Below are 25,354 nucleotides of genomic sequence, written 5' to 3' on the forward strand. Positions count from 1 at the left end.
CCAGGGAACGAAGTAAGATTAGGGATCATGGTCTGCTCATTGTTTTGGGGTTTTTTGATTTTATTTTATTTTTTTATGTTACATTTATTTATTGCCTTTTTTTTAAAGTAGGCTCTCCGTCCCAACGTGGGGCTTGAACTCACGACCCCAAGATCAAGCGTCACATGCTCTACCAACTGAGCCGGCCAGGCGCCCCTGTTTTTAATTTTAGAAGCAAACTCTTTAAATCTAATGCAATCGAAGCCAGCAGAGGCAATTCTGACCCACAGAAAATTGACACTTTAAGGAACTGCTATCGTGCTCTGAGGCTGTCCACAGGCCAAAGAGGCGCGTCCATCCGTCCAGACAAGCTGCTGACGGGCGTCCAAACCTCCGTGACCTCCAAAGGTCGCCACCAAAGAAACAAACGCAGGTGTACTTACGAAGGGCGTGCCACTCATCCTGACGGATGGTCTTCGTGATGTTGAAAGTGAGGTTCCTGGGGATGGTGGCTGAGGAGTAGTGGTATTTGATGTACGTGCATCGCTCAATCTCTCCTGCCAAAGAGAGACGGGAAACAGAACGTTAATGAGGCAGCAACCATGTCTGGGGCAGCTTCTGGGACCCACTGGTCTGTCCTGGGGAAAGAGACTTGCTTCTTATGGGGCCTGGTGACACCCATAGTTTATACAAGGCAGTAACTTCGACTCCAAAAAGTCACATCTACTCTCCAGAGAGTAGAACTAAAGTCAAACACCATCGATTTAGATAGAAAAATGCCTCTCTGGCATCACTGAGGGATGGGAAGAGCCAAAGCTTAGGCTGACAGTGGCTTGCTAGGAAAGTAGTGCCTGTGTTTGTTTAACCTTAAGAAAATCAACTTTCAAGTGATGGGAAGAAGATTGGCATCAAAAGACATGAACAGTTTGTACCCATGGACCAACACACAACAGACTCCGGCCTTAATGATGTCATTTGTGCCTGTAGCACACACAGTCTTGTGGAAGGATGAACAACGAGAGCGGCCTCTTCTCTTTCCTCCGTCGTGCCCTAACCTCACCTCTGAGCACAAAGCCCTCAAATCCATGCCTATCTCCTTAAACCAGCCTCTTCTCAGGCTTCCTGGGGGAAAAAAAATCAAGTCCCTTAACACACTCAACACTTGGTCCCGTGGAACCTTTACTGATAATTTGACTAGCAAAGCATGCATTGCCAACTTAGGAAAGTACTCTTCTATCTTAGAACAGAGTTTTGCAAAGTGTGGTCCAGGGACCATCAGCATCCTCCAGGAACTTGCTAGAAATGTCATTTCCTAGGCCTAATCCCAGAGCTGCCAAATCAGAAACCAGAGGTAGAGCCTGCAATCCAAATTTTAACAAGCCCTCCAGGTGATTCTGTTGTACGCCTGTTTGAGAACCGCTGCCCCCGAGAATCTAACAGAATTACCAATGTATTAATTCATAAACCCAGCATGTTTGCAAATTCCAAAAGAAAGGACCAATTAGGAGTTCCTTCCTTGTCACTTGTGGTCTCCTGCGGGCATATCTACTGACACTTGCATATCTAGTGAATATTAGAACTCAATATCAGGGGATTGTGAAGAATCAGAGAAGAAGTGATTTTTAAGGGTTAGAGGTTTTAAAATGAGGTTTTACACCTGAATAGATTTTGATGGTAATCCATTTTGCACCCCACTGATTTTCAATTTATAAGTGGTGGCACCTGACTGAATTGTTTGACCCCTGGCTCACTGTCAGCAGGGAGCCTAGCAATTGGTGGAAGGCAGTAATTTAGACACTACCTCTCATGAAACTGACGCCTTACTGTAAATCATATCTGGACAACTGCCCTATTGCCACTTACTGGCAGACACTCCTCCAATGGGACGGACATTGTCCAAAGAGGCAAAGTTTGGAGGAAGTGTTAGACACGCTTTTCCTTTTTCACCTCCTCTGCCTCTGTCCCTTAGTCTCTCACCTGTTCCCCAGCATTCCCCCTGACCACACCCCCACCGGGTCTTCCTTCTTCTCTAACTTGCTATCTTGCTATGCTTCTTGGGAAAGTAGTCCATCAGACCACCGCAACTCACGCCCATACCCTAAGCCCACAGTGCTCTGATTTCCAAAACAATCTCCACGATTAGCATCACCTCCCATCAGGTCTACAACATTATAAATCCCCCAGCCATCCCCAATGCCTCCCCTCCCCAGTGGGGCCTGTCCTCCCTGACATTCAACTGGTCACCAAATTCTGTTAGTTCTACCTCAGAAATACCCCCTGGAAACCGGCCCATCCTCTGTGCCCTCAGCCTCTAGAGCAGTTGTGTGAATACAATGACCCATCTCAAGGCCACATTCACTGAGGACTTGTTTGTAGGAAACACTTGCCAAGTGCTTCAGAAACCAACGGTTTCCTACTTTACTCATGTCATGGCACACACAGAAGAGACGTGTGTGAGGCTCCTTGGGATAAACAGATGAGGCTGCCTGGGGCCCGTCAGCGTCCCTGTGAAGGCACCAACACCCCCAATCCACCTGTAACCCTCCATGTTCTGTACTTATCCCAATGGCAGAAAACCCTGTGATGGATATTGTCTCACTTCACCCTTCACACAACCCAATTAAGTAGGCATTCCTATGACCATCGGCATAATATGATTATATTTCACAAATGAGAAAACGGAGGCTCAAAAAAATAAGGTGACTTTCCCAAGGAAACAGCAGTGCCAGGATGAGAACCCAGAAGCGTCTGACCAGAGCCTCCCTCCGCCAGGCCACCCTCCACCCTGCCGCTTGGACTGTATTCCAGAAAGGACACGGTGGTCTCTTTTACAGAATAAACCTCACACTCCTCGCGCAGAAGTCCCAGCCAGGTGGCTGTCCCTACCTCGTCCTGGATCGACCGTATCCGTCAGGACTCTGCACCTACTCTCCTGTCTTTCTTCACCTGACGCACACCTAACCCTCCCAAGAGGTGGCCAAAATGGCGGCTCCTCGGCAAAGCCTTCCCTGCAGCCTGGACTGCGCCCAGCAACAGAGGAGCAGTAGTGATTCGACCGGGTCCCTCTCCTCTCTGCTCCCCGCGCTCCCGACCTACTGCGGCAAGCACACCGATGGGCTGTGATTTATCTGTTTACACGCCTCGCTCCCCCACTAGATTATGAGTTTCTCAAGGGCAGGGACTGGTCTTTTCCATTCATCTCCATCTCCCCGGCTCCCAGCACATGCGACCAGTCGCATGTGCTGGGAGGAAAGGAATGAGTAACAGGAGGCGCCCTCTGTAAAACCACAGTGGGCAAGGCATCCAGCTGCTTCTGTTCCATGCAAGGGACTAAAATAATCGAGGCAAATCAGAATCTAATGAATAAAAGGAAGGGATGGCTGCAGAACTCTGCGCCGACAGCAAACACTTCTTCCCAATCTGGATAATGTAAGGGGAAGCTTATCTGATCACAGCGAGATGGGAAAAAAACCATGCAGGCACAGAACAGCCTCTCACTGCACTTCGGAAATGTAATCCAAGGGGCAACGAAGTCAATGCTTCTCAGTTTTGTTTTGTTTTAAGAAGAAAGAGGAGAGGAAAATATAAAGGGTAGCGAATTGCATCAAGAACCCCTCAGCAACGTGTACAGTCGAGCACGTCGTCCTGGGCTCCGCTTCAGAGACACCGAGCAAGATCTCCCTGGACGTGGCCAGATGGACGCCCATTACGGACGTCTGAGAAAAGTGTCGGATTTCTTGGCCAAGATCGGGTGCTCTCAGGCTCAAAATACACTCAGCAAGCGGCCACCGGTTCCAGGCAGGCTGCGGGCAGCTGCCCCCGTCTCCCTCGCCCCCTGCCCACCCAGCCACCTGACACTTGGCGCTGCAGGTGATCAGCCCGAGAGCCTGGCTGAAGCTGCGGGAACAGCCCGCTGGAGGCCTCACTATTTGCTTTGCCTCGGGGATGAAAGCCTCCTGTCTTTGACAGCAATTAAATGTGAAAGACTCAAATATTGCCGAAGAAGAGAGGCAAAATATTTACCCATGTGTCTGCAGGTCCTGTCAGTGCGCTGGGCTCTTGTAAATACAGGCACCATCTGGGCACCCAATTCGTGTGCCCAGAATGTGGGCTTCCCGATACAAATAGGTTTTCCAGCAACAATCCAGAGGGGCTACCTGAGAGGCAGGGGAAATCCCATGGCCTTCCCTCCTACATTCCAGCCCAGAGGCCTCAGCTTGGATAGGGTGGGGGCACCCTCAGGAGTGAGGACACCTTAAGCTTTCGTCTGTGCTCTGCCTTCAGAGCTGGTGACCCTCCTATCGGCCACGTCAGGCTCCCAGACGGACAAGAAACCCAAATGCGTAGTTAAGAAGAGTTTCAAAAACAGAAATTTGACAAAGCTGAGCAGGTGCGGGGACCTACGGCTGGTGACAGAAGGAGCTGGTATAACCCCAAGCCTGGAGAGGCAGAGGAAGCGGACACCAGAACCTAGAGAGAATGGCCGATGGAGAAGGGTGACGTAACATTGGGCAGACGGTCACAGCCGGCCTGTGGTGAGGTGACCAGGAATAAACATGCAACCTCTCACTCCTCCCTCCCCCAGTAGCCGAACCTGCCAGAAGCTGGAAGAGGTGGGGGAGCCAGGAGCAGATAGCAGATGCAAGGTGGGGGGGATCTAAGGGGCAAACACAGGCATCCAAGCTCACTTCCCTTTTTTCCCTTTCCTCCCTCGCTCCTCTCCCAACTCTCTGACCCCTCTCCTTCTAAAGGCATCACCCCTGTTCTCCCTTATTCCAATGTCAGCTAGCTCCTTCTCCCTTCCACCTGCCCCTGCAAAGGACTATTCCCATCCTTTTTCCCCATCTCAAATCCTTTAGGACCCAAGGCCTAAGTGTGATAACGCACATGAAGTCCTCAGTGTGGTCCTTACACACAGTGAGTACTCAGTGTTAGTTATTTCTCTCAATTGCTGTGAAAGGACTACTTACTCTAGGGGGGCAAGACCAAAGTAAATCAGAAATAACATTAGCAACCACTGTTTACATCATGCCACATATATTTTATATACATATACGTACATAGATGCATGTATTTACATATATAATGAGAGAGAAACTTCCACACACGATAACCCTAGGAGGTGGGCAGAGCAAGAGCTCGGATGTACCCTGGACATATGAGGAAACAGACCAGGGAAGGGGGAGGCAGAGCCGGCACACAAACACTGAATTCTGGATTCTAGTCATACCTTACAGCAACACCAGTAGGCAGTTCTCCTTCTCCTGCTCATCGGCCATCAGCAAGACCCGGTTTCCAAAACCCTTGTGGAAGGCTTATATGTATTAAGAAGAAACCTTCTTAGACAAAGTGATTTGAGAGGCAGCCCTGGGACCCACCCCCACTCCACCAGGACCCTGGGATCATGACCTGAGCCAAATGCAGATGCTTAACCAACTAAACTACCCAGGAGCCCCTGAAATCACGATCTTGAAGAGATTTCTGCACACCCATGCTCACTGCAGTGCTATGCATAATAGCCAAGACATGGAAACAACCTAAGCGCCCATCAATGGATAAAGAAAATGCAGGAGACGTGTGTGTGTATGTATGTATCTAACAGAATATCATTCAGCCATAAAAAAAGGAAATCCTGTCATTTGCAACAACATCAATGGACCGTCAAAGCATTATGCTAAGTGAAGTCACAGAAAGACAAATTCTGTATGATCTCCCTTATACGCGGATTTTAAGAACACCGAACACACAGAATCAGAACAGACTGGTGGTTGCCAGAGGCAGAGGGGTAAGTGGTAAGGGAGCTGAGTGAAGGTAGTCCAAAGGTAGAGTACCAGCTATACAAAAGTTCTAGAGAGATAATATACAGCATGGTGACTGTAATTAATAACATATTGTATAGCTAGCTGAAGGTTGCTAAGAGAGTAGATCTTAAAGGTTCTCAACCCAGGAAAAAAACTGGCAACTACGTGAGGTGATGAATGTTTATTACTGTGGTGATCATTTCTCAGTATGTGCATATATCCAATCAACACACTGTAAACCCTGAACGAACACAGTATTAGATGTCAATCGTATTTCAATGCAACTGGAGGAAAAAGTGGAAGGAGTCAGGCTGGGCACGTGATAGTCAAATGTGCTTAGGAGAAGTTGGGTTAAATATTTAAATGGTTTACTTATTGCAGGACTTCAAGAGTTTTTTAATGGATATTCTGACTCCCTCCTCCCCCCACCCCAGCCCCTGCCACCGCAGAAGGGACCCGTATGGCAGGCAGACTTTCCCAGACAACTTTGACCCAAAATCCTTTTTCATTCAAAGAACAGTTCTTACCACTGAATTGTGAGTTCACAATCAGAAACCACGTCTCCTATTTACACTTTCTCCCCCAGGGCCAGGCAAGCACTTTGCGCACAGCAAGCCCTCCGTCTACGTTTGGCTCAATGAAGAATGGAGATCAGGGTCTGTTACTTGATCAAATGATCTCTAAGGTAAATGAAGTAGTTGGCGCTGAGTATCTGCTGGCCTCTCCTCAGAAGCCATGTCTGGAAGCTACTAGCAAAGCAACACCAGAGTCAAATGTCCATGTGGGAGCTGTGTTCGCACCACTCCTTGAAATAAACCTGGATCTTGGTGGACAGAACCAGAGCAGGGCCTCTGGGCACCCTCAGGGCACCTCAGATTCCCACTGCAGCCACAGGGGGCACCCCCAGAAAAGCTGGCAGCACTCCCCTCCCCCATTTCCTGCCTGAACACGCCTCACAAGACCACTTAGTCCATACCAGGCAGCCTACAGGAGAACAGGAGAGCAACCCTCAACCAAGGGCGTGAGCGTGAGAACGTGCGAGCCTGCGAGCATGCACCCAAGCCCCGGGGGGAGAAGCACGAGGTGCACTCTGCACAGTTACTCGGAGGGTGACTTCTGGACCACACGTGGGGCTCACCCCAGCAGGCAGCTTGACACTGCACACTTCTTCGCTTTCTCCTCCCTCCTCTGTTTCCCGGGGACTTCCCCAGGGCTCCTGTCTGCAGGCTGTACTGGGGAAGCGGGGATAAGAAGAGAATCTAGAGGAGAGGAGGGAATGTGGTTTATACACTTGAAGCCAGTGTGGATGATATTAAGTGAAAGGAATCGGTCCAACTTAATCCTAAAGTTACCCTGCGGGGTCACATCGGCACCTAGAGCTTTGGGCAGGCTTTTCTCCTTCTCAGCTTCTGTGTTCTCCATGTTCTTTTCCTCTCTGATATTCAAGCATCCTAAGGCACGCGATGGAGCCCTGGACCACTTCGGAGGGTCCACAAGTCTCCCTCATTGCAGAGCTCCTTCTTCAGAAGTCTATTCAATGTCTGCCACATGTCAATGCCTCCGTTTTAGCCCAGGTCATCCCACATCAACCCACTGAGGTAGATACTCATTCTAGTGGTATCCTCATCTGACTGAAGGAGGAGACAGCATAGACAGGCAGGTGAAGGCCCTCCCCAGAACCCCTCAGTCGGCCAGAAGAGAAGCCAGGGTCTCTCAGTGGGTACGTGGCTGGAATGACTCACTGCCTGTTGAGGGTTCACTGGGAACAAGGACTATTTTGCAGCCCCAGTCCCTTGTATGTAGAAGAACTTGATACGTTCTTTGGTGAAGGAAGAAAGAAGGGCAGGAAGGGATACCACCCAGGTCTTGTCTGCTGCTCCTCTTTCTCAGTGTTGATAGCAAAGCGCCCAGAACACTGGGGGCTGGCGTGCCAGCCCACCCAGGCCTCAGCCTGCCAGTCCAGGGACAGCCTCACCCCCAGGGCTGACCACCCTCCATCCCTCTTCCAGCCCGAGGCCTATGCTCTGTGCTTAATATATGGAAAGATTAAATAGAACGTAGAAACACATGGAAAAACATTGAAAACCAACATTAAAAAGAGAGAGAGAGAGATGAAACCAGTTAAAGCTTTAAGTCTTATTTAAAGGGCATTTTCTTCAAGTTAAAAAAAAAAGTTAAAATGACATCTTAACAGGGAGAGAAAGCAGGGAGCTTTCCTGTAGCAAGTTAGGAAAGCCATCATCAGATTTATTACTAGTATCGCTGTTGAATACTTGAGCAGCCCCAAGAGGGAGGGTGGAGGTTAGGGAATTCGAGGTTTGAGATTAGAAGCCAAACCATGTGCCCGATGAAAAAGCAGGGAAGCAAACCAACAATGCTCCAGGGGTTCAAGGAGGGCAAAGCAGCTGGGGTCCTCCACCCCTCCCAACCCTGTCTACAAGTAGGGCAGAAGGGGGACAGGACTGGGTAGGGCACACGCTGGGCAACTCCACCCACTACAATGATGGCAAGAGCTCTCCCTACCTAAGGGGCAGCTCTTCACAAAAGCCTATTTCAAGAAACCCCGCCCCCCCCTCCCAACTCCCCAGGCTCCTCTTAGCACCTTCTGCTCCTCCCAGATGTTCTGAGCCCAAGGATTTGTCAGGCTCATAGCTGCCGCGGTCCCAGCCAGAAAGCGTTTTCTTATACTGAGGAAAAGTGTTAGGGTATTATTTTTAATGCTTTCAAATGCATTCCACTTTGTGTGCTTTGTTTTTGTGCTTGTGGGATCGGCATGGCCTTTTAATGTTGGAATGCACTGCATAGTTGATGAGCAGTGGTCAGGGGGCCCTCCTAAGTCGCACACATGGCATTTCAGGCTCAAAAATCCTGCTCCTGACTGCCAGCACCCCACTCATCCCCAACACATGTCTGACCCCTCACCCTGCCCAAACACCTTCGGCTGGCTCGTACTGTCACCCAGCAATGTGTATGTAAGTCCTGTATTTCTGCCGGTACTAACAGCTTGGAGCAACAGGAGCTGGTGGTTTCCAGCTCTGTCCTCCCAACCGCCAAGATGGCACCGTGCAATACCGTCATTCGTTTCGACAACAGCTCATGCTCAGTGCGTGCTTTCTATGGTGCACGTTCTATCATGCATTACCTCCTTGAATCCTGGAAGTTAAGTCCTGTTGTTATTCCCATTTTGCCAATGAGGACATAGAGGCTTACACGGGGTCCGGGTGGGATGCAAAGCCATCGAACACCATACCCGTGAAGACATATTGTGGAAAACCAAGCTCCTCAGAAAGAGAGGCCCTCCGAGGTTTTCTATCAGAAACAAAGCAAAACTGTTCCATCGACAGGGATTTCCAGCATCTACAGGCTCTGCTGCTCTTATCAGAGTAAGACACTGGCTTCCAAAATTCCCCTAACGAGCTAGAGAGCTGAGAGCCCCTAGTCACAGAGGAGGGGAACTTAAGGGGTGTTTCCCACGCGTGCCCCTCAGCCACACCCTCGTCCCCACTCCCAGGACAAGCCATGCACCAACAAGAGCTCTCGGGCAAGGTACCCAAGCCCTCAGAGCCTCACGTCTTCAAAGGCAGAAGGCAGATAATAGCACTCGCCTCCTAACACTGATGAGGTAAGTGAGCCAGCCTAACACCCCCGCCCTGTAGTAAGCACTCGGTACATGCTCTCACGCCCCTCCCCACCCCGTCCCCCTTCCTTCCAGCTAGCACCTCCGGCTTCCACACCCACACGGTCACAAAACCCAGCATGACACTGGTCACCCTCGAGGTTCAGTGGACATGTTCAAGTCTCTCCCCATACCACCCTCACCACCACTGTTCCCTCCCACAGGCCTGTGCAAGACCCAGGGGACCACACAGTCCCTGGTCTGGGAGCCAGAGCAGAGCCGCAGTGGCTTGGCTCCCTGTAAGCTGCGTGGGCAGCCACGTCACAGTCACAGGGCTGGTCACACAGAGGGGACAACACGCAAGTGCTTTCCTCCAGTGAGACAGTCAAGCCACCACATGCTTGGGCAACTGTCTCTTCTCGTCGTTTGGTTTTTCTGTATGTTGGTTACCTTCTACGAGATCTCACATTTGTTCAAGCCCCTGAAGAAATTCTTGGATTGTGAAGCCGTCACTCCATGAATTAGCTCTCTGCCCACGCATTTCATCAACAGGCCACCGCCATCCCTGTCCAAGCCATTACTCACATCCATCCCTCAACGGGGCAGCGTTGAAGACAGAACTCTGCCCATGCACACATACAAAATTTCCCTCGTGACCAGAAAGCGGACCAGTAAGAGAAAGCCATTTGGGGAGGGCCGTTGGGCCTGCCGGTAATTCACATCCCTGCTCCGCCCACCCCCAGGCCCACACTCCCCCGTCTTGTCCATCTGCATACCACCCACCCCATCAACCTAAGGAGCGTAGCCAGAAAGGGGACGAGGTCAGCTTGGCATGGCCTGTGTGGGCTCTGGACATCAGAGTTTCCTTGCTGATCACTCACCCGCCCTTTGGACAGTTTTCCAGAGCTCCCTCGAGCTCAGCTGCTGTGTTCACAGAATCCACACAGTCTTTTCCTTTCTCGAAAAATCAGGATGCTGCTCTCCTGTCTCCAGGCTCACAGCACTTTGGAGGCCACCTCAGACAGTCGGGTCCCGCCACGTGAACAGGACGGCCCCACGGGAGAAACCACCCCCTGTGCTCCTCCCTGTCCTTCGATATCATCTGGTGCCCAACACTCCAGTTAAGAACCAGAAGGGGGGGGGCGCGTCTGGGTGGCTCAGTTAGTTAAGCATCTGCCTTCGGCTCAGGTCATGATCCTGGAGTCCCGGGATCGAGGATCTCTTATCACAACCGAGTCCCCAGTCTCCCCACAGAACGCGGCTCCCTGCCTCTGCCTCCCGCTCCATTCGCTTACCAGCCCTTTTGCGTTACTTTATCAAGTGGCTGCTCCTTGACTAACATCTAAACAGCATCTAACACTTCACGATCTTCTGTGCTAAAGGTCACCCCATCTTTTTAGGATCTACGACGTGTTTTATCCAGATTTCCACATTCCTGGATTCTGAATGCCTTTCCCCCCTTTCTGAATCTTTTCGCAGGTTTTCAACAAGACATTTTTAAATGTCATTACATAGCAACTCCCTCACAAAAGGAAATAAAGAACGAGGGGTCACAGGCTGGCCCCACGCCACCCATCTTCCCGGTAAGGCTCCAGCTGCCGCTTTTCCCCATTTGCTCATGCGTTTTCCAGCTTGAAACAGGCTGCTTGGGAAAGAAGAAGGTGAGGTATGGCTTTAAATTACCGTTGAGGGTGTAGTAAATAAGCTGTTCCCTTATTCCCATCACAGCCCTAATAACCTTCTAGAAAGTTCAGAGCCCCAAGCCGTCACTGCCCTCACCATGCCCCCCCTCCCAGGGCTCAAGACACCCAGCGCACGAGGCCGCAGCTCCTCCAGGCAGTTTCGGCTGCTGGAAGGATCATCCATCTCCAGGCTCTGACAGACAAACGAGGCGAGAAGGAGACCAAGTCTGGTTTTTCACTGGAAAACAATGAGCTCATGCTTTCTCTCCGGGGACCCAGGAAGTGGAGACAGATCTTGAGATGGGGAGACAGTGATAGAGACGGGCAGGAGTGATGAAGGATGGGCAGGAAAGAGGGAGGCGGCCAGTCTGGCACTTTTTTAATGTCACTTTTGATAAGAATCCCCAGCTCTCAGGCCAGAGGGAAACATCCATTTTCTTTAAATTAAGGATCCAGCATGAGGCAGTTGTCCTAAAGGGGAGGGACAGCGAGAAGATAAACTAGTCAGAAATTCTTCATTCCTGCTCCTTCAGAGAAAAGATGATCGTTCATGAGTCACCAAAATTGCAGATACCACAGCAAAGATGGGTCTGCCTTTCTCGGTCACCACTGCTCGGGTGTGGGGTTCGAGATCGGACACGTGGACAAAGACCTCAGGTAGCTTCTCTGACAGTGGGCCTACCACCCGCGTGCATCTCCGGAAGGCCAAAGGCCAGTCGTTTCTGATAGGCCGAACCAAATAAAAAAAAAAAAATTCCGACAGCTGTCCAGATGTTTCTAAACAGCTAAATGAATGTCTGATTTCAGCTAGGGGAAAAAGAAATCCAGATTACAGTTTTCTGCTTCTCATTCGAAAAGGGAGTTATATAATCCTGATTTTCTTTACCAGTTAATTCAGAGGAAGAGAGAGAGAGAGTGTGTGTGTGTGTGTCCCTGTGTATCGTGTGAAAGCATTTGTGTGTTTGGGGCAGGATCGGAGGAAGCTGACCTGTAAATAACAAACCAAACCCAGATGATTAATTATTTCACTCTTCACCCTGTTGTGTGCCTTAGCTAAAAACTGAACGGAAACTAAAGCTCACAGACAGATAGCAGAAAGCCCCAATAAATTATGTTTTTATTACCTCTATTTACAAAATCGACTATTCTCTTGTTGAAGTTAATTGGCTTGGCTAGATTAAAGATGTTAAGTGTTAAATTTGCCCAACTCACCAGGTGAAATGAAACTCAAACCCAGGTATGAATACATGAATAGCGAATTCTTCACTCGTCCGTGAATCCGACAGCACGACTGCCGTTGAGAGCCCGGGCCCTGGAGCCAGCCTGCCTGGGGTTAAAGCCTAGCTTTGAGACTCTGGGTGCAGGATAGCGGCCACATTAATGAAGCCCTCTGTGCCTCCACTTTAAAGGGAGAGGATACAAGTATCTACCCCCTTAGGGGCACTGTGAGAATTCAATGAATATAGATAAAGCACATAACACCAGGTATACTGTAAGCGCTCCATAATTGCTCATTAGGTCTGAGGCCATACTATATCCATGTAAGATGCAGATTTATTTTACGTGTCAGACGACAGGTAAGTTTTTTAAGACCTGAAGTGAGCACGTATCTGGCATGCTTTCACAAAAGAAATGCAAGCCCTAGGACACAGTTTGCCAGCCTCCTGTCCTCTTCCTGCCTCGTGTACTTTCTCAGCCAGGCTCTGGCAAGCCTCCAACCCCTACTCCAGCTCAGGGCACTTCCGCCATAAGCTCCAACCCTGGCTACATCCTACCACCCCGCCCCTGCCTCAAGGACTGAGACCACTGCCCCCCACTGCCAGTCACCTCTAACACTTGTTACAGCAGTGACCTTCCTGACCCGTCTACCCAACTCGTCTGTGAGACCCTCACTGACGCAACCCCGACTGAACAGTACCAAGTAGAGTTTGACCACCCATAACCAGAAAAGTAGCCGTGGAGCACAAACCTTTGCCCAGTGAGGAGGACATGTCCCCTCGCCCTAACCCGATGATTGTGGGTCAAAGCCAAGATGGAATTTCTCTTTTACACTTTCTGGAAATGATGCCCCACATTCTGCCTCCCAACCAAAACAGCAAAAACCCAACAGAGTCAGGGAATGTCAAGGTTTGGTAAAGACTGAGGGCAAAAGCAGCTTTCAGACGGTTGTTGGGAGTGTAAGATTGTTACAAACGCTTAACAAAAATCAAGTAAACTGGAGATACATGTGCCCTATGGCCCCAAATTATGCCCCCCGGACAAACTCCTGCATATGTGTGCAAGGAGAAGTGTGCAAGGATGTTCCGTAGAGCACTGATCAACCTAAAGGTCCATCAATTAGAAAAATAAAACGTGGTTATATTCACATAAGATATTCTTAACAGTGTAGATGACTAAACTAGAACTGTATATATTGAGACAAAGAAATATAATGTTGAATGAAAAAATAGAACCGGAGAGTTACACCTACAGTATCTTTGCACGTTTTTGTATTTTAAGTTTTTCCTACCATAAAATATAGTTCTTTGGGACCCAATGAGAAAGAACACAATCACATTTGAGGAAGAAAGCCACCTGTCCCCTTAACAAAATCAAAGGCACATGATCTAAGTTTTAATGGCAGGAGACCGTCCCAGGGAGCCCTGGCTCACCTCCAGCTGACCTTCTCCCAGGAGCATCTCACTAACCACCTGTGGGCCCCCCTCCCCTCCACTGGTGCAGACAGGGGCCGGCGCTGCGTGGCTGGATGCCAAGTAGGACAGAGACACGGAGACAGAGGAAAGGGAAGGGAACACAGGACACAGTGAGCACCACCCGGTGCTGGAGGAGAGAAGGGAAGGTCATAGATGGCTGAGGACATCAGGGGAGGCTGGGCAAAGTCAGAGGACCATGTTCTTCAGGCTGGCGGGATGCAGAACGTGGGGGAAGGGGTAGACTGGGGCCAGCCAGAGTCCGACGAGTCTACAGCTAAGGCCACAGGAGCCGACTACTCCAGAGCCAGAGTTTGCTGTGATGCCACAGGGGATCGTTGGGGTAGGTGCCAGAGTACTGAGCGGAAAACTCAGGCAGGGGGCTGTCACGGTTGTCCAAGCACCAGAGCGGGGCCTGAGTACAGCCAGAGGCACGGACTAGGAGGACACGTGTGAAGCCCTTCTGATCGACACTGGCTTCCTAGCCCCTTGGATTTGACCTGCTCCTGCAGGGACAGGTGCGGCATCATTCTCCCCGCACGTGGGGCTCGTGCCTCTGCTGCAGCTGAGCCAAAGAGCTGCTGCCTCTTTCAGAGCACAGGAGCAAAGAGACGGCGGAATGGGTACCCTCTGGGACCCCAGGCATCCAAACCGAGTGAGCAGAGGACAGCACATCATCCGAATGGAGTAACCCGCTCCTTGAGAGGCTGCCCAGCGCCGCCCTAAGTGTGGTGAACACCGCTCCTGGCCCCCTCCGGTTTTGCATTCGGGCCTTCACTGAGATCAGCAGCCAGCACACAGAAGCAGAATGTGCTCAGACAGACAGACAGCCATCTCCTATGCAGTTCTGCAAGGCCTCAAGCAACCACTCCATTCACTGCAATGAAACAGAACTGGTACAGCTCCAGCTTGGAGAAGAGGCTTGGCGAAGGGGACCTGGAATCCAGAAAGCAGAGCAGAGAGCAGGAAGACTCCGAAGCTGGAGGCAGAGGAAGCCCAAAGCAAATCCAAGTCATGGAAGGGGCAGGGGGCAGGGGCAGGGGAAGGGCAGGGATGGAACAGTTCAAAGAGGGCACAGGCAGCTATAATTGGAGACATTTCTATTCACTTGCACTTTCCTTGCTTCTAGAAGATGGCCTACGTGAAGATATTCCAAACGAAAATAAATAATGAGACCCCATCCCAGTGAGCTGGTGCTCTAAGTGCATACCACAGGGATGTTTTTAAACTAGAATGATACTCGAAGGAGCCTAGGGTTTGAGGGCAGGTAGGAAGCCATCGAAGCCTGTGGAAACCGAACCACCAAGACAGTGAAATAAATCCCTGGAAATGAAGAGTATCACACAGAGCGCCCCCGTTCTCTCATCTCCAGCCACCCCACCCAGCCCTGTTAGCTACCAGGACAGCTGGGATGGTGGTCTTGCTGCTTCCTTCTGCTGAGCTCCCACCTCTTCCTCCCCAGGCTGTGTCATCTAGGGCTCCACCGCCTCTCACTTCCCCCTACACCCTGACAGGCGTCTCTAACCCCTCTAAAGTCTCGGCTGATCTCCGTCCCTCCCTGCTACCTTCTCTCTCCACATACTTTCCCGCATGTCCCTCTGTCTCTCCAGGCTTTAGAAGCCCAGACGCTTCCCCCCTCTCCCCATCCCTGTTGCCTAGTTGGTGGGCAATGTGATGGGATGGAAGGACTGGACCAGAATTCAGAAATCCAGGGGCAGCCTAAAACACATGGGCATTTACTTTATGATATGTATTAGTCATTTCAGGCTGCCATGACAGGACACCATGGATAAGACAGCTTACATAACAAACATCTATTTTTCTCACAATCTGGAAACTAAGTCCAAGATCAAGGTGCCAGGGCTGGTTTCTGAGGAGACCTCTCTTCCTGGCTGCCTGCTCTGTCCTCACATGGCCTCTCTTCTGTGACGCACAGAAGGGGAGCGTGGGGAGGAATGGACTGGGATCTTAGCAGAACACCAGTTCTATCCAATTAGGGCCCCAACCTTATGGCCTCATCTAACATCAATGACCTCTTGAAGGCTCTATTTTCCAATAAAGTCACACTGGAGGTTAGGGCTTCACCATCAGAACTCTGGAGTGACTCAGTTCAGTCCAAAGCACAGTAATGGTGGCATCTCAAGTCAGTAGGAAAAAGACGGCTTATTTATAAATGGTATTCAAAAAACTTAGTAAAAATTAAATTGAAAGCATACTTTTACACCTTAAGCCAGTATTAAATCCCAAGTAGATCAAATATTTGTTTGGAAAAGAAGTCATAAAAGTATTAGAAGAAACCCTGAGGAAACTCTTACGCAGCCATAGAGGGAGAAAGCCTTTATAACTATGACACAAAATCCTTAAGAGAAAATATTGAGAAGTTTGACTATGCAAAAACACAAGATTTCTGCTCAGCAAAACCCACCATAAGCAAAATCAAAAGAGAGAGAGAGATCTGCAACTCAAATCACAAAGGATTGATTTCCCTCACACATAAAAAGCACCTACAAATCACTAAGAAAAAGACCAACAATCTAATTTTTAAGTGACCAAAAGGTGAACAGACAGCTCATGAACCTACGAAGGGACCTTACACATATGGTAAGATGCTCAACTGCACTCAAAAAGAGAAAACAATAAATTAAATCGGCACTGAATTGGCATTTTCAACAACCGTTCTGACAAAGGTACACAAGTGTGATCACACACTGTGAGGTGAGGTGTGGGGAAACCGACACACCCGTAAGTTGCTATGGGAGTGTAAATTTTGTAAATTTGTACAACGGTCTCCAGAGGGCAATTCATCAATATCTTTAAAAATTATGAAGGCTCGATTTGACCCAGAAATTCCACTTTCAGTAATTTATCTGGGAGATGCAGTCTCACCGGTGTGAAATGACATACGTACAAGGTTATTCATTGCCACTTTGCTTACAAGAGCAACCTACATTTCCATCAATAGGAGACTGGCTAAATAAATTATGGTATGTCCACAGAATGGAAGGTAATACAGCATTTTTAAAAAGGCAGCTCATTATAAACGGATACGGAAAGCCTTATGGGATAAATTAAATGGAAATAAGCAAGGTGCGGGAGAGCGTATAAAGTACGCCCCATTTCTGTAAGAAGTGAGGAAAGATGATAAATAGATGTACAGGCATGTGCTTGCACACCCGTAAGACATCTCTGGAAGGAAACTAATAACACTGGTTGTCTACGGGAGGAGGACTGGAAGGTCAGGAAAATTAAAGGGAAAAAAAATGTTCCTCGTAGATCCTTTGATACTTTTAAGGTACTTCTAAGATACTATGAATGTATCACTATACAAAACAGTCCGTTAGAAGGCTCCAAACCAAACAAGGTAGAAGAATGTGAAACAGAAACTCCAGCTCTGCCTCGGCTCTGCCCAGAACCATCTTGAGTCTGTCACTTTGGCTCTGGGAACTCCAGATTCCGCGCCTTGCCCTCCTGGCTTCCACAGGGCTCAGCATCCCAGGTGGTCCTCGACAGACACCTTGCAGTTCTCTGTACACAGAGCCCTCCTCTAAACCCACAGTTTGGCCGCCCCCCTCTAAACCCAGGCTCCAGTGGGGGCTGAGGCCAGCACCACATTCCCACCGCTGACCCTGCCTTGACCTTGTACACCAGCCCTGGCATCCACCAGTTCCTCCAAGCTGAGGGCTCTATCTCCCCCAGCTGGGATGGACGGCTGGCTTCCTGGCCCTGGATGAGGCTGGAGACCCCCCCACCCCATGCACTGACCCAGTGGCATACAGTCTGCCCCTTAGTTCCTGTGCTCCGCTGATCTACTCACCCTGTTAGTGGCCGCCTCCCTGGGCGCCCCCTCCCACTGCTTGGGAGCGCTCTGCCTTCCCTCACGTGCCTCTCATGGCCAACCCATCAGAGCTTTCCTCCAGGGAAACAGCTCAAGTCTGCCCTCAGCTACATTCTAGAACACTGCAGTGAGGGATTCTCTCTGGTCATTTGATGTTCATTCCAGGTTATGTTAAAACAGCCCGGACAACCTGTCGTGAGGTCCTCTGCCAGCTCAGGCGCCACGACTGTTACAAGATGAAACGCCACTTCGATGTGGGCCTTCAGAGCTATGCTGGCTCCACTATTCTTCCAAAGGACATGTCAACCGCCTCTGTGTCTGGGCTTCAGGCTCGTCGTCAATTCATTCAACATCGGGCCGCCCGGCCCTGGAGCTCCTCAGCCAGGATTCCGAGACACCTCCCGGCTCAGTGTTACCAATGAATGACTCCGGCTGTTCACACGGCTGCCTGGTTTGGACAAGTACGTGACCTTGATTCTCTCTAGGCTTATCTTCAATCCACAGCGCATCCCAGACTTTCAAGGCAGCCTGTAATTTTTGTGTGTCCTCTTACGTGAGTACTTCAAGGTCACAATCTCCAGCACACAGCAATCAGCTCTCAAATGGCTATCTTAATGGATGTTGTTTGCAGCTTATCCTAACTAGAACGTAAGCTTATTTCTTTTTTATCTCCTCCTAACACCTAAGGATGCAGCACGCTCTGCATACAGATGGGACGGACGGGTAAAGAGGTGTGGGGCTGGGAGGCACAAGGCCTGGTCAGAAGTCTCCCAACTTCTTCCTGACTCAGTTTCCACGTGTGTAAAATGACAGGAAGAACACCTACCTGCCAGGCTGCTGTGAAGACCTAAGGAGTTCAGGTGTATGAAGGTGAAAATGGATTTGGCCATCACACACAATACAGAAACCTCGAGAACGTACAGGGAGTCATTTTATAAACATTAACGATGGGCATCTAGAAGATGCAGGCCCCGAGCTGCCCAAGGGGACTTGTGATGCTTCCATGGGCCTGATCCTCGGTGACTCGCCCACCACGCTGCGGAGGCAGGAGCCCTGAAGCAAGCACAGCCTGTGTTAGCAGCCCCCAGGGAGGCTACTCCCTGGCTCATGGAATCAGGAGAACCACCTTTGAAGGGTTCTTGTAGTTCTACCTCTCGGAACCCTGAGAAATCCTGCCTCGGGCCTGCCCCACATGAACCACCTTCTAAGAGAAGGGGCTTCGCTCCTCGTCCCTGCTGCTCAAACAACCATGCGTTGACCCACCATGTGACCCTCTACCCCAACCTGAGGCTGGGCACCAGCCCATCCTGGGCCATAGCCACCCGTGACCAGGGCCCAGCACGGCGTGCTGAACTGTGCCAACAGAATCCTCCCTCAAGTGAAAAGGACACAGGAACATTGAAAGAATGAAGCTGACGTTGAAAAGGTGCCACGAGATCAAGCTGGCACCCAAAAAACCAGGATAAAGAAAATAAAGTGCAGGATGAAATTATGAGGGAGGCAGGCAGGGGGGAAGCTGGGGAGAGAGAGGGGAGGAAGAAGCAGAGGCCCAGAGAGGGGGAACAGGACTGGGACTGCCCCAGCTCTTCCCCTTCCCAGTGGAGGGGTACCCTCCCAACCAAGCCCTCTACTCATCTTTATGTGTTCCTGGAAGTCAAGCTAGCCAGCCTACAAAACTCCTAGTATCTTGAAAAGGCATCTAGTTTCCAAAACACAGCTCCCTCTCTAGACCCATGGCTATTGGCACCACCCTCCCAGTTCTTGGCTTCTACCTGGACCCTGAGGATGAGCTCCGATTTCCTATGCATGACCTTGACTCTTCGATCATGAACTCAACCTGTCACCCTGACTCCTTCATAATGGCTTTCTCCCCACCCCAACATACACATTTCCCCCACCCAAACCTTGTTTTGTTTTTTCACAGTATCAAGTCACAGTGGGCAGGAAAGAAGACCAGGTTATTAAGGATCAAAAGGTTCCAAGAAATTGAGGTTTCAAAAGGAAAGAATTCTCAGGAGAAACTGGTCAAGAACCAAAGTCCACATGGATATTACAATTAAGACTATCTACAGAGCCCTGTTTTGTGTAAAGCTCTGAGTGAGAGGCTAAATACCATGCCCCGTAAAGCACTGAAAGTACCATCACAAGCCCAAGCCAGGTCTGCCTGGGGCCTCAGACATGTCAGGGCCCATCTGGAAGGTCAGTAGGGCAGCTACAACTCATAGCAAGAGGTGCTGACCGGAATTCAGAATATCTGCTGTCTAGTCCCAGGATTACCTGTCTCTTTCCCTCTCTGGGTCTTCCAGAAGTTTCTCTGCACCAAAGACCAACGAGACTGCTGGGAAAATATTCATCCTGAGGGAAGGTCGCCATGCATAGTTTGGTCCAAAGACACAGGATCGGAAGAAGGAAAGACCCCAAATGCAGCAGGATGTGTTGCTCTGAAGCCCCGAGGTGCCTGGGCCCTGGGATTCTTGCCACAGCAACCCAAGGAAGAGAGATGTAACAAAATAAAAGTGCCAACTCCCAAAAGTCCCTGTAAGACATTGTCCCCAGCTCCCGAGGCAGTGTGGCTTGGTGACCCACGAAACACAGGGAGCGATTCTTTCCTTTCTGATGAAATGACAAGCAAGAGCCAGGCTCCTGGGAAGTAGGGGGCCCAGCAGCAAGCTGGACCAGCCTCTGTCTGCAACAGACCCAAGAGCAGGTGCTCCCCCCATCAGACATGGAGAGAGGCAGGAGACCCTAGCAGGGGAGCAGAACAGGCCAATGTGCAGGTGTCAGTGGCAGAGAGGACAGATCTTGACATAGTCCGAAGGAAACGTCACAGCCTTCCAGGTGGCCAAGAGACACCAACATTTAGAAACATTTAGACCGGGGCGCCTGGGTGACTCAGTCGTTAAGCGTCTGCCTTTGGCTCAGGGCGTGATCCCAAGGTCCTGGATCGAGCCCCACATCGGGCTCCCTGCTCCCCTGGGAGTCTGCTTCTCCCTCTCCCACTCCCCCTGCTTGTGTTCCCTCTCTCGCTGGCTGTCTGTCAAATAAATAAATAAAATCTTTAAAAAAAGAAAAAAAGAAAAAACATTTAGACCTTATGGAATACCCCCAAGAAATCCATAAAGAATGTCTTCATTAAAACCCTCCAAGTGAAGGAAAGACTTTCCAAAAAGCATTAGTGAGAGGAGGCCAGCTGGGAGAGCTGCCCAGCCAGAGGGACCCCAGAGGTCTGGTTCCATCGCGTCTGAAGGGTGAGATTCCTTTGCGGGGACCAAACCGGGCTGCTCTGGGCAGTGAGGAGGTCCGTGTACTGGGGCTAACTCAACCACAACCCTCAGGGCATAACGTGCTAGTTAGGAAGTGCTCTTGTTTACCAAACGACAGAATCTTCTAGAAGTTCACACTTCTCCTTCAGTCATGTGATCAGCTGTCAGGCACAGCACTGGATGCTGGGGGGACAGAGTTAATACAGTCTCAGCAGTTTACAATGTAAATCTGGGAAGAGGCGCAGGGAAGAGGAGCTGCATTAGTAAACACAGAGATCTATTCAGTTAGGTTAGGTTACAATGACTAGATTATCAATGGTTAGGACATAAGTAGGTGCTTCCCAAACTGTATGAAATCAGAAAATTATACTTATTTAAATGCCTGATATGCTCAACCAACTATTCTTTCCTAGGTGACACAAAGAATAATTCTAATTCCAGACCTGTTGGAAGAATGAAGTTTTGACTTCATAAAGCACTTCTGACCATTTACCAAGTTAATTCCAGGTGCATTTTTGACAATTAAGGGCAAAGCCAAGAACCTGGAATTTGGGAGTGAGCATGCTGATGATGGGACGAGCTATGAAGGTGCCAAAGGTTACGAGCTGGTTTCTCCTATTCTTGGTTCACCGAACCGCACGCCGCTACAACAGTTCAGGTCTGCGAAGAGGCCAGCAAGGACACAGCTCTTACACTGAGGCCCCCAAATGTACGTTTTGTAGGACTTAGAGTCAACATTGTTTTTATGATGAGGAACTTCAGCCAGTTAGGGTATACACATGAACACCATTGCAACATGCGGACCAGTTAGCGCCAACATCGACATCATCCCATCTATCAGTTTCCCCCACTCTTTTCAGCCTGGCAGCCCACTTCTTTTCCACTCCCTGTGAGTCCAGAGAAACCATGCCCTAGAACTGGACTTAAGTCCAAAAGGAAGAATCCAAAAAGCTCCCTGGCTGCAAATAAGGTGTCCTTAGTTATAAAGGTCTTCTCAGTCATGGTATCCTGAGGCCAATGCATAGCAGGTGTGAGTCTCCCCCGATGCCCAGGACACACTCTTACTTCCCAGGTGCCCGGAACTCCTAAGTCCTAATTTTCTCTGTATTATAATTCACGTAGGTCCAGCTTCAAGGCCTGAGGACCTCAGATGCGAGCTAACAGGGAATAGTGTGCAACTTGAAATACCCAGATCTGGGTAAGAAGAACCCCCCCGCCCACGTCCAGGTCTAGCCCTGAAGGAGAATCACGAGCCATCCAGATATCAACATAAATATCGACGTCTCTGGTTAGGCAAGGGGGCCAAGCTGGTGGGGCGACTTTGGCAGCAGGACACTTTGGGTGGAGATGAACCTCCTCATTGGGCAGCTGGCAACACCAGGACTCTAGGGAAGGGGATGGGGGATCACAGAAAGGCTCAGCACCAGGACCACACCTTCCAAGGCTTTTGAACAGTCGTCATCCTACCTTCCACACTTCACTGTCCTACTTGGCACATGAGGCCTGGATGGTGGATGGATGGATGGTGCTGGAATTTTCCTCACCTGGAGCCTTCTGGAATGAGACTGAGAAGCCACAGAGGGTATAGCACAATAAAACCTCTAATTTTACAATTGGAGGTGACGTTAGAGATATCTGTCACATTTCTCATTTCCGATAAGGAAACTGTGAAGGGCCAGAGGAATGAGGTGACACGTCAAACAACCAGTTAACTAGTAACAATGCAATCTAGGAACTGGTGCAGATGCTGCTGTCCTCTGCCAGCCGATACTGAAAAGCAAAAGGATAATACTTCAAAGAGAACCCATCACTTGAATTTGAATATACCACGGTGAAATAACTCCTAACGTATGACCAAGTCCAGTACAGACTCAAGCGGACACGGTAAGTCTACCAGTGGGGTACGAATTTTGTCCCCATGAATGTGACTAAGGGAAGGAAGAGAAGGTGACCATCAGATGTAGGGTGCAAAGTAGAGGATGGGGCCCAAATGAATGTCATGCTTTTACATATATTTGTATTTTATTTAGATTCTTATTTTATTAAGCCACATCTACCAATTCTCTCCCGCTGCCATTCTGACATATTAATAAGCACAAAGGAAAAGAAAGCTCTCTATTGTTTCAAAGGCTTAAATTCATGGAGAGTTAAGGACCAAAAGCCGTTTATACCCTAATCAGATCGCTTTCCTCTTAAGAAGGGGGCAGAGGTGGGAGGTCTGATGGACATGGTGCGGGGGGCACAGAGCACAGCACGCAGCTGGGGTGGGAGCTTTGGACAACAGCAGCGAGGCCAAGAGAGACAAAGGGGCCGTGGGAGAGGGTTAGAGAGGGGAGAGCCAAGTACGTTCAAGACTGAACAGGACAAAGTCAAACTTCATCTCTTTTGCAACAAGGCCAAGGATCAGCCTGGCACTGGGCTCTCATGTGGCCCTGAGGACAGAGGACACTTGCCCAGGGTGGCCTGCCCTGACGCTGGCATTAAAAATCCATTCCCTTCTACCCTGCCCTCAAGAGCGCCCTGTCCTGAACCACTTAAATCCCACTCCAGGCAGCCCTTTCTCCGTTAAAGGTCACTTTAAATTCTAAATATCGTCAAACAGAAACTGAACTGCAACTAGTTCTCTAGACCTAATCTTCTGTTGTCAGCAAATTCAGAGGGGGAAATTGCATATTACAGCGGCAGTACATTGCGTCCGAGATGAAGCACTTGCCAGCTACTAATATGATGAACCATTTCAAATGATGACTTTTTATCAGAAAACCTTTCCTGACCCTCTGTGTCTCTTAAGGAAAAAAATGTTTAATTAATCAAAATGCCTTTTTTCAAAAATGTTTGCTTTGGGCAAATTCTGCCACTACTTTGCCTACATTGATATTAACTCTGCAGGGGAGGTGATTTAAACTTTTATAATATTGGACCTTGATACAACTCTTTATCCAAGAAACTCAATTCTTTACTGGGAGCGAGGCTCAAGGAGAGCGTTTTCTTCCCCAATTTCTGAAAAGTGAAGCAAATTCTAGCAAGCATATGTAGACCCTCAGCTTTCCAGTCTGGAGCCTTGTTCCCTAGACCCGTGGTGTTCAGTTTTAGTAAAACCAGTTTTAATTAAATCAGTAAAATTGGTAAAAACAGCATGGTTATCCACATACTTAACACAGCCACCTTGGCTAAACAAAAAAGCCAGCTGAGAGCCCAAAAATCAGTGAAAAGAGGGTTTGGGGCACGTCTAAACACCCATACCCACAAAGTACACATTCTTTATTCACAGGAATGTTCCTCGGCACCTGGTGATGCTTCCTTCAGACAAAATCCAACAGGCTTAATTATGGGACTTTGGAGGGCAGAGAAAATTATAAAACAAAAAGTACCTGCTGAAAGGAAAACAAAATGAAGACCTAAGATCTCACAAGCCAGAGCAAACTGGGGCCATTTACTGAGGGACAAGTGGCCCAATAACCTTTGGGGACATAACTGCATGACAGCAAAATACATACTTGACCTCGTGAGGACAACGGTGTATCACCAACAATACCTCCATGACTGGTACGAGTGAGTCACGGACGAAGGGAGAAAACTCCACCATCCAAGTTAGTTTTGCTAGATTGTTTGACACCCCGTTTAAGTTTCAGCATCAAGCTTAAGTAATCTAGAAATTTAACCTCTTTAGTTCAGTTCATATCTCAGAAACTTTAGAAGAAACGATCAGGTGGGGCGCCTGGATGGCGCAGTTAAGCATCCAACTCTTGGTTTCAGCTCAGGTCGTGATCTCAGGGTTGTGAGATCGAGCCCCGAGTCAGGCTCTGCGCTCACCACGGAGACAGCTTGAGATTCTCTCTTCCTCTCCTCCTGCCCCTCCCACTCATGCTCTTTCTCTCTCAAATAAATAAATCCTAAAAAAAAAAAAGAGAGAGAGAGAGAGAGAGAAAGAAAGAAAGAAAGAAAGGGACACCTGGGTGGCTCTGCCTTTGGTTCACGTCATGATCCTTCGACCCTGGGATCAAGTTCCACATTAGCTCCTTGCTCAGCGGGGAGCCTGCCTCTGCCTCTGCCTGCCACTCCCCCTGCTCGTGCACTCGTTCTCTTTCTCTGACAAATAAATAAATAAAATCTTAAAAAGAAGAAGAAACGATTAAATATTATAACAAAGCGTAGAGTGCTAAAATGTCCGTTTCCATGTCCTCCCAGATGCGTAATTCCTTTCTGATTAGTTTTTAGAGAGAACATCTCCACTAGAATCTCTTCAAAGCCTATTGATTCTACACCTTCAGCCTCGTAAGAAATGCTTCTATGATGGAGAATTCTGACGAAAAAGTAGAGAACCACTTCTCACCTGTACGGTCCTGTGCCCAGGTGTGAGTTGGCACCAAACACATTGCCAGGCCCTGTTAGCCATGAAGCTGCTTCCCCTTACTGACGAGGATGAGGCAAAAGGAAGGAGTGGGGTTTTTCTTTAAAAGCCCAGAGACTTAAAATGGAGATGGCCAA

At 49.3% G+C, this 25,354-nt stretch overlaps 1 protein-coding gene across 1 annotated transcript in view; it reads right to left on the reverse strand.

Annotated features, from left to right (window-relative positions):
* TMEM178B (transmembrane protein 178B) overlaps positions 1 to 25,354 on the reverse strand; it is a 323,401-nt gene that overhangs the window by 213,036 nt on the left and 85,011 nt on the right. The window contains exon 2 of the mRNA XM_008697336.2: positions 423 to 536. Coding sequence (XP_008695558.2) covers positions 423 to 536 — 114 coding nt within the window. The remainder of the gene's footprint in view (positions 1 to 422; positions 537 to 25,354) is intronic.

This window comes from Ursus maritimus, unplaced genomic scaffold, assembly GCF_017311325.1.
Source record: "Ursus maritimus isolate PB19 unplaced genomic scaffold, ASM1731132v1 scaffold_3, whole genome shotgun sequence".
NCBI classification, from domain to species: domain Eukaryota; kingdom Metazoa; phylum Chordata; class Mammalia; order Carnivora; family Ursidae; genus Ursus; species Ursus maritimus.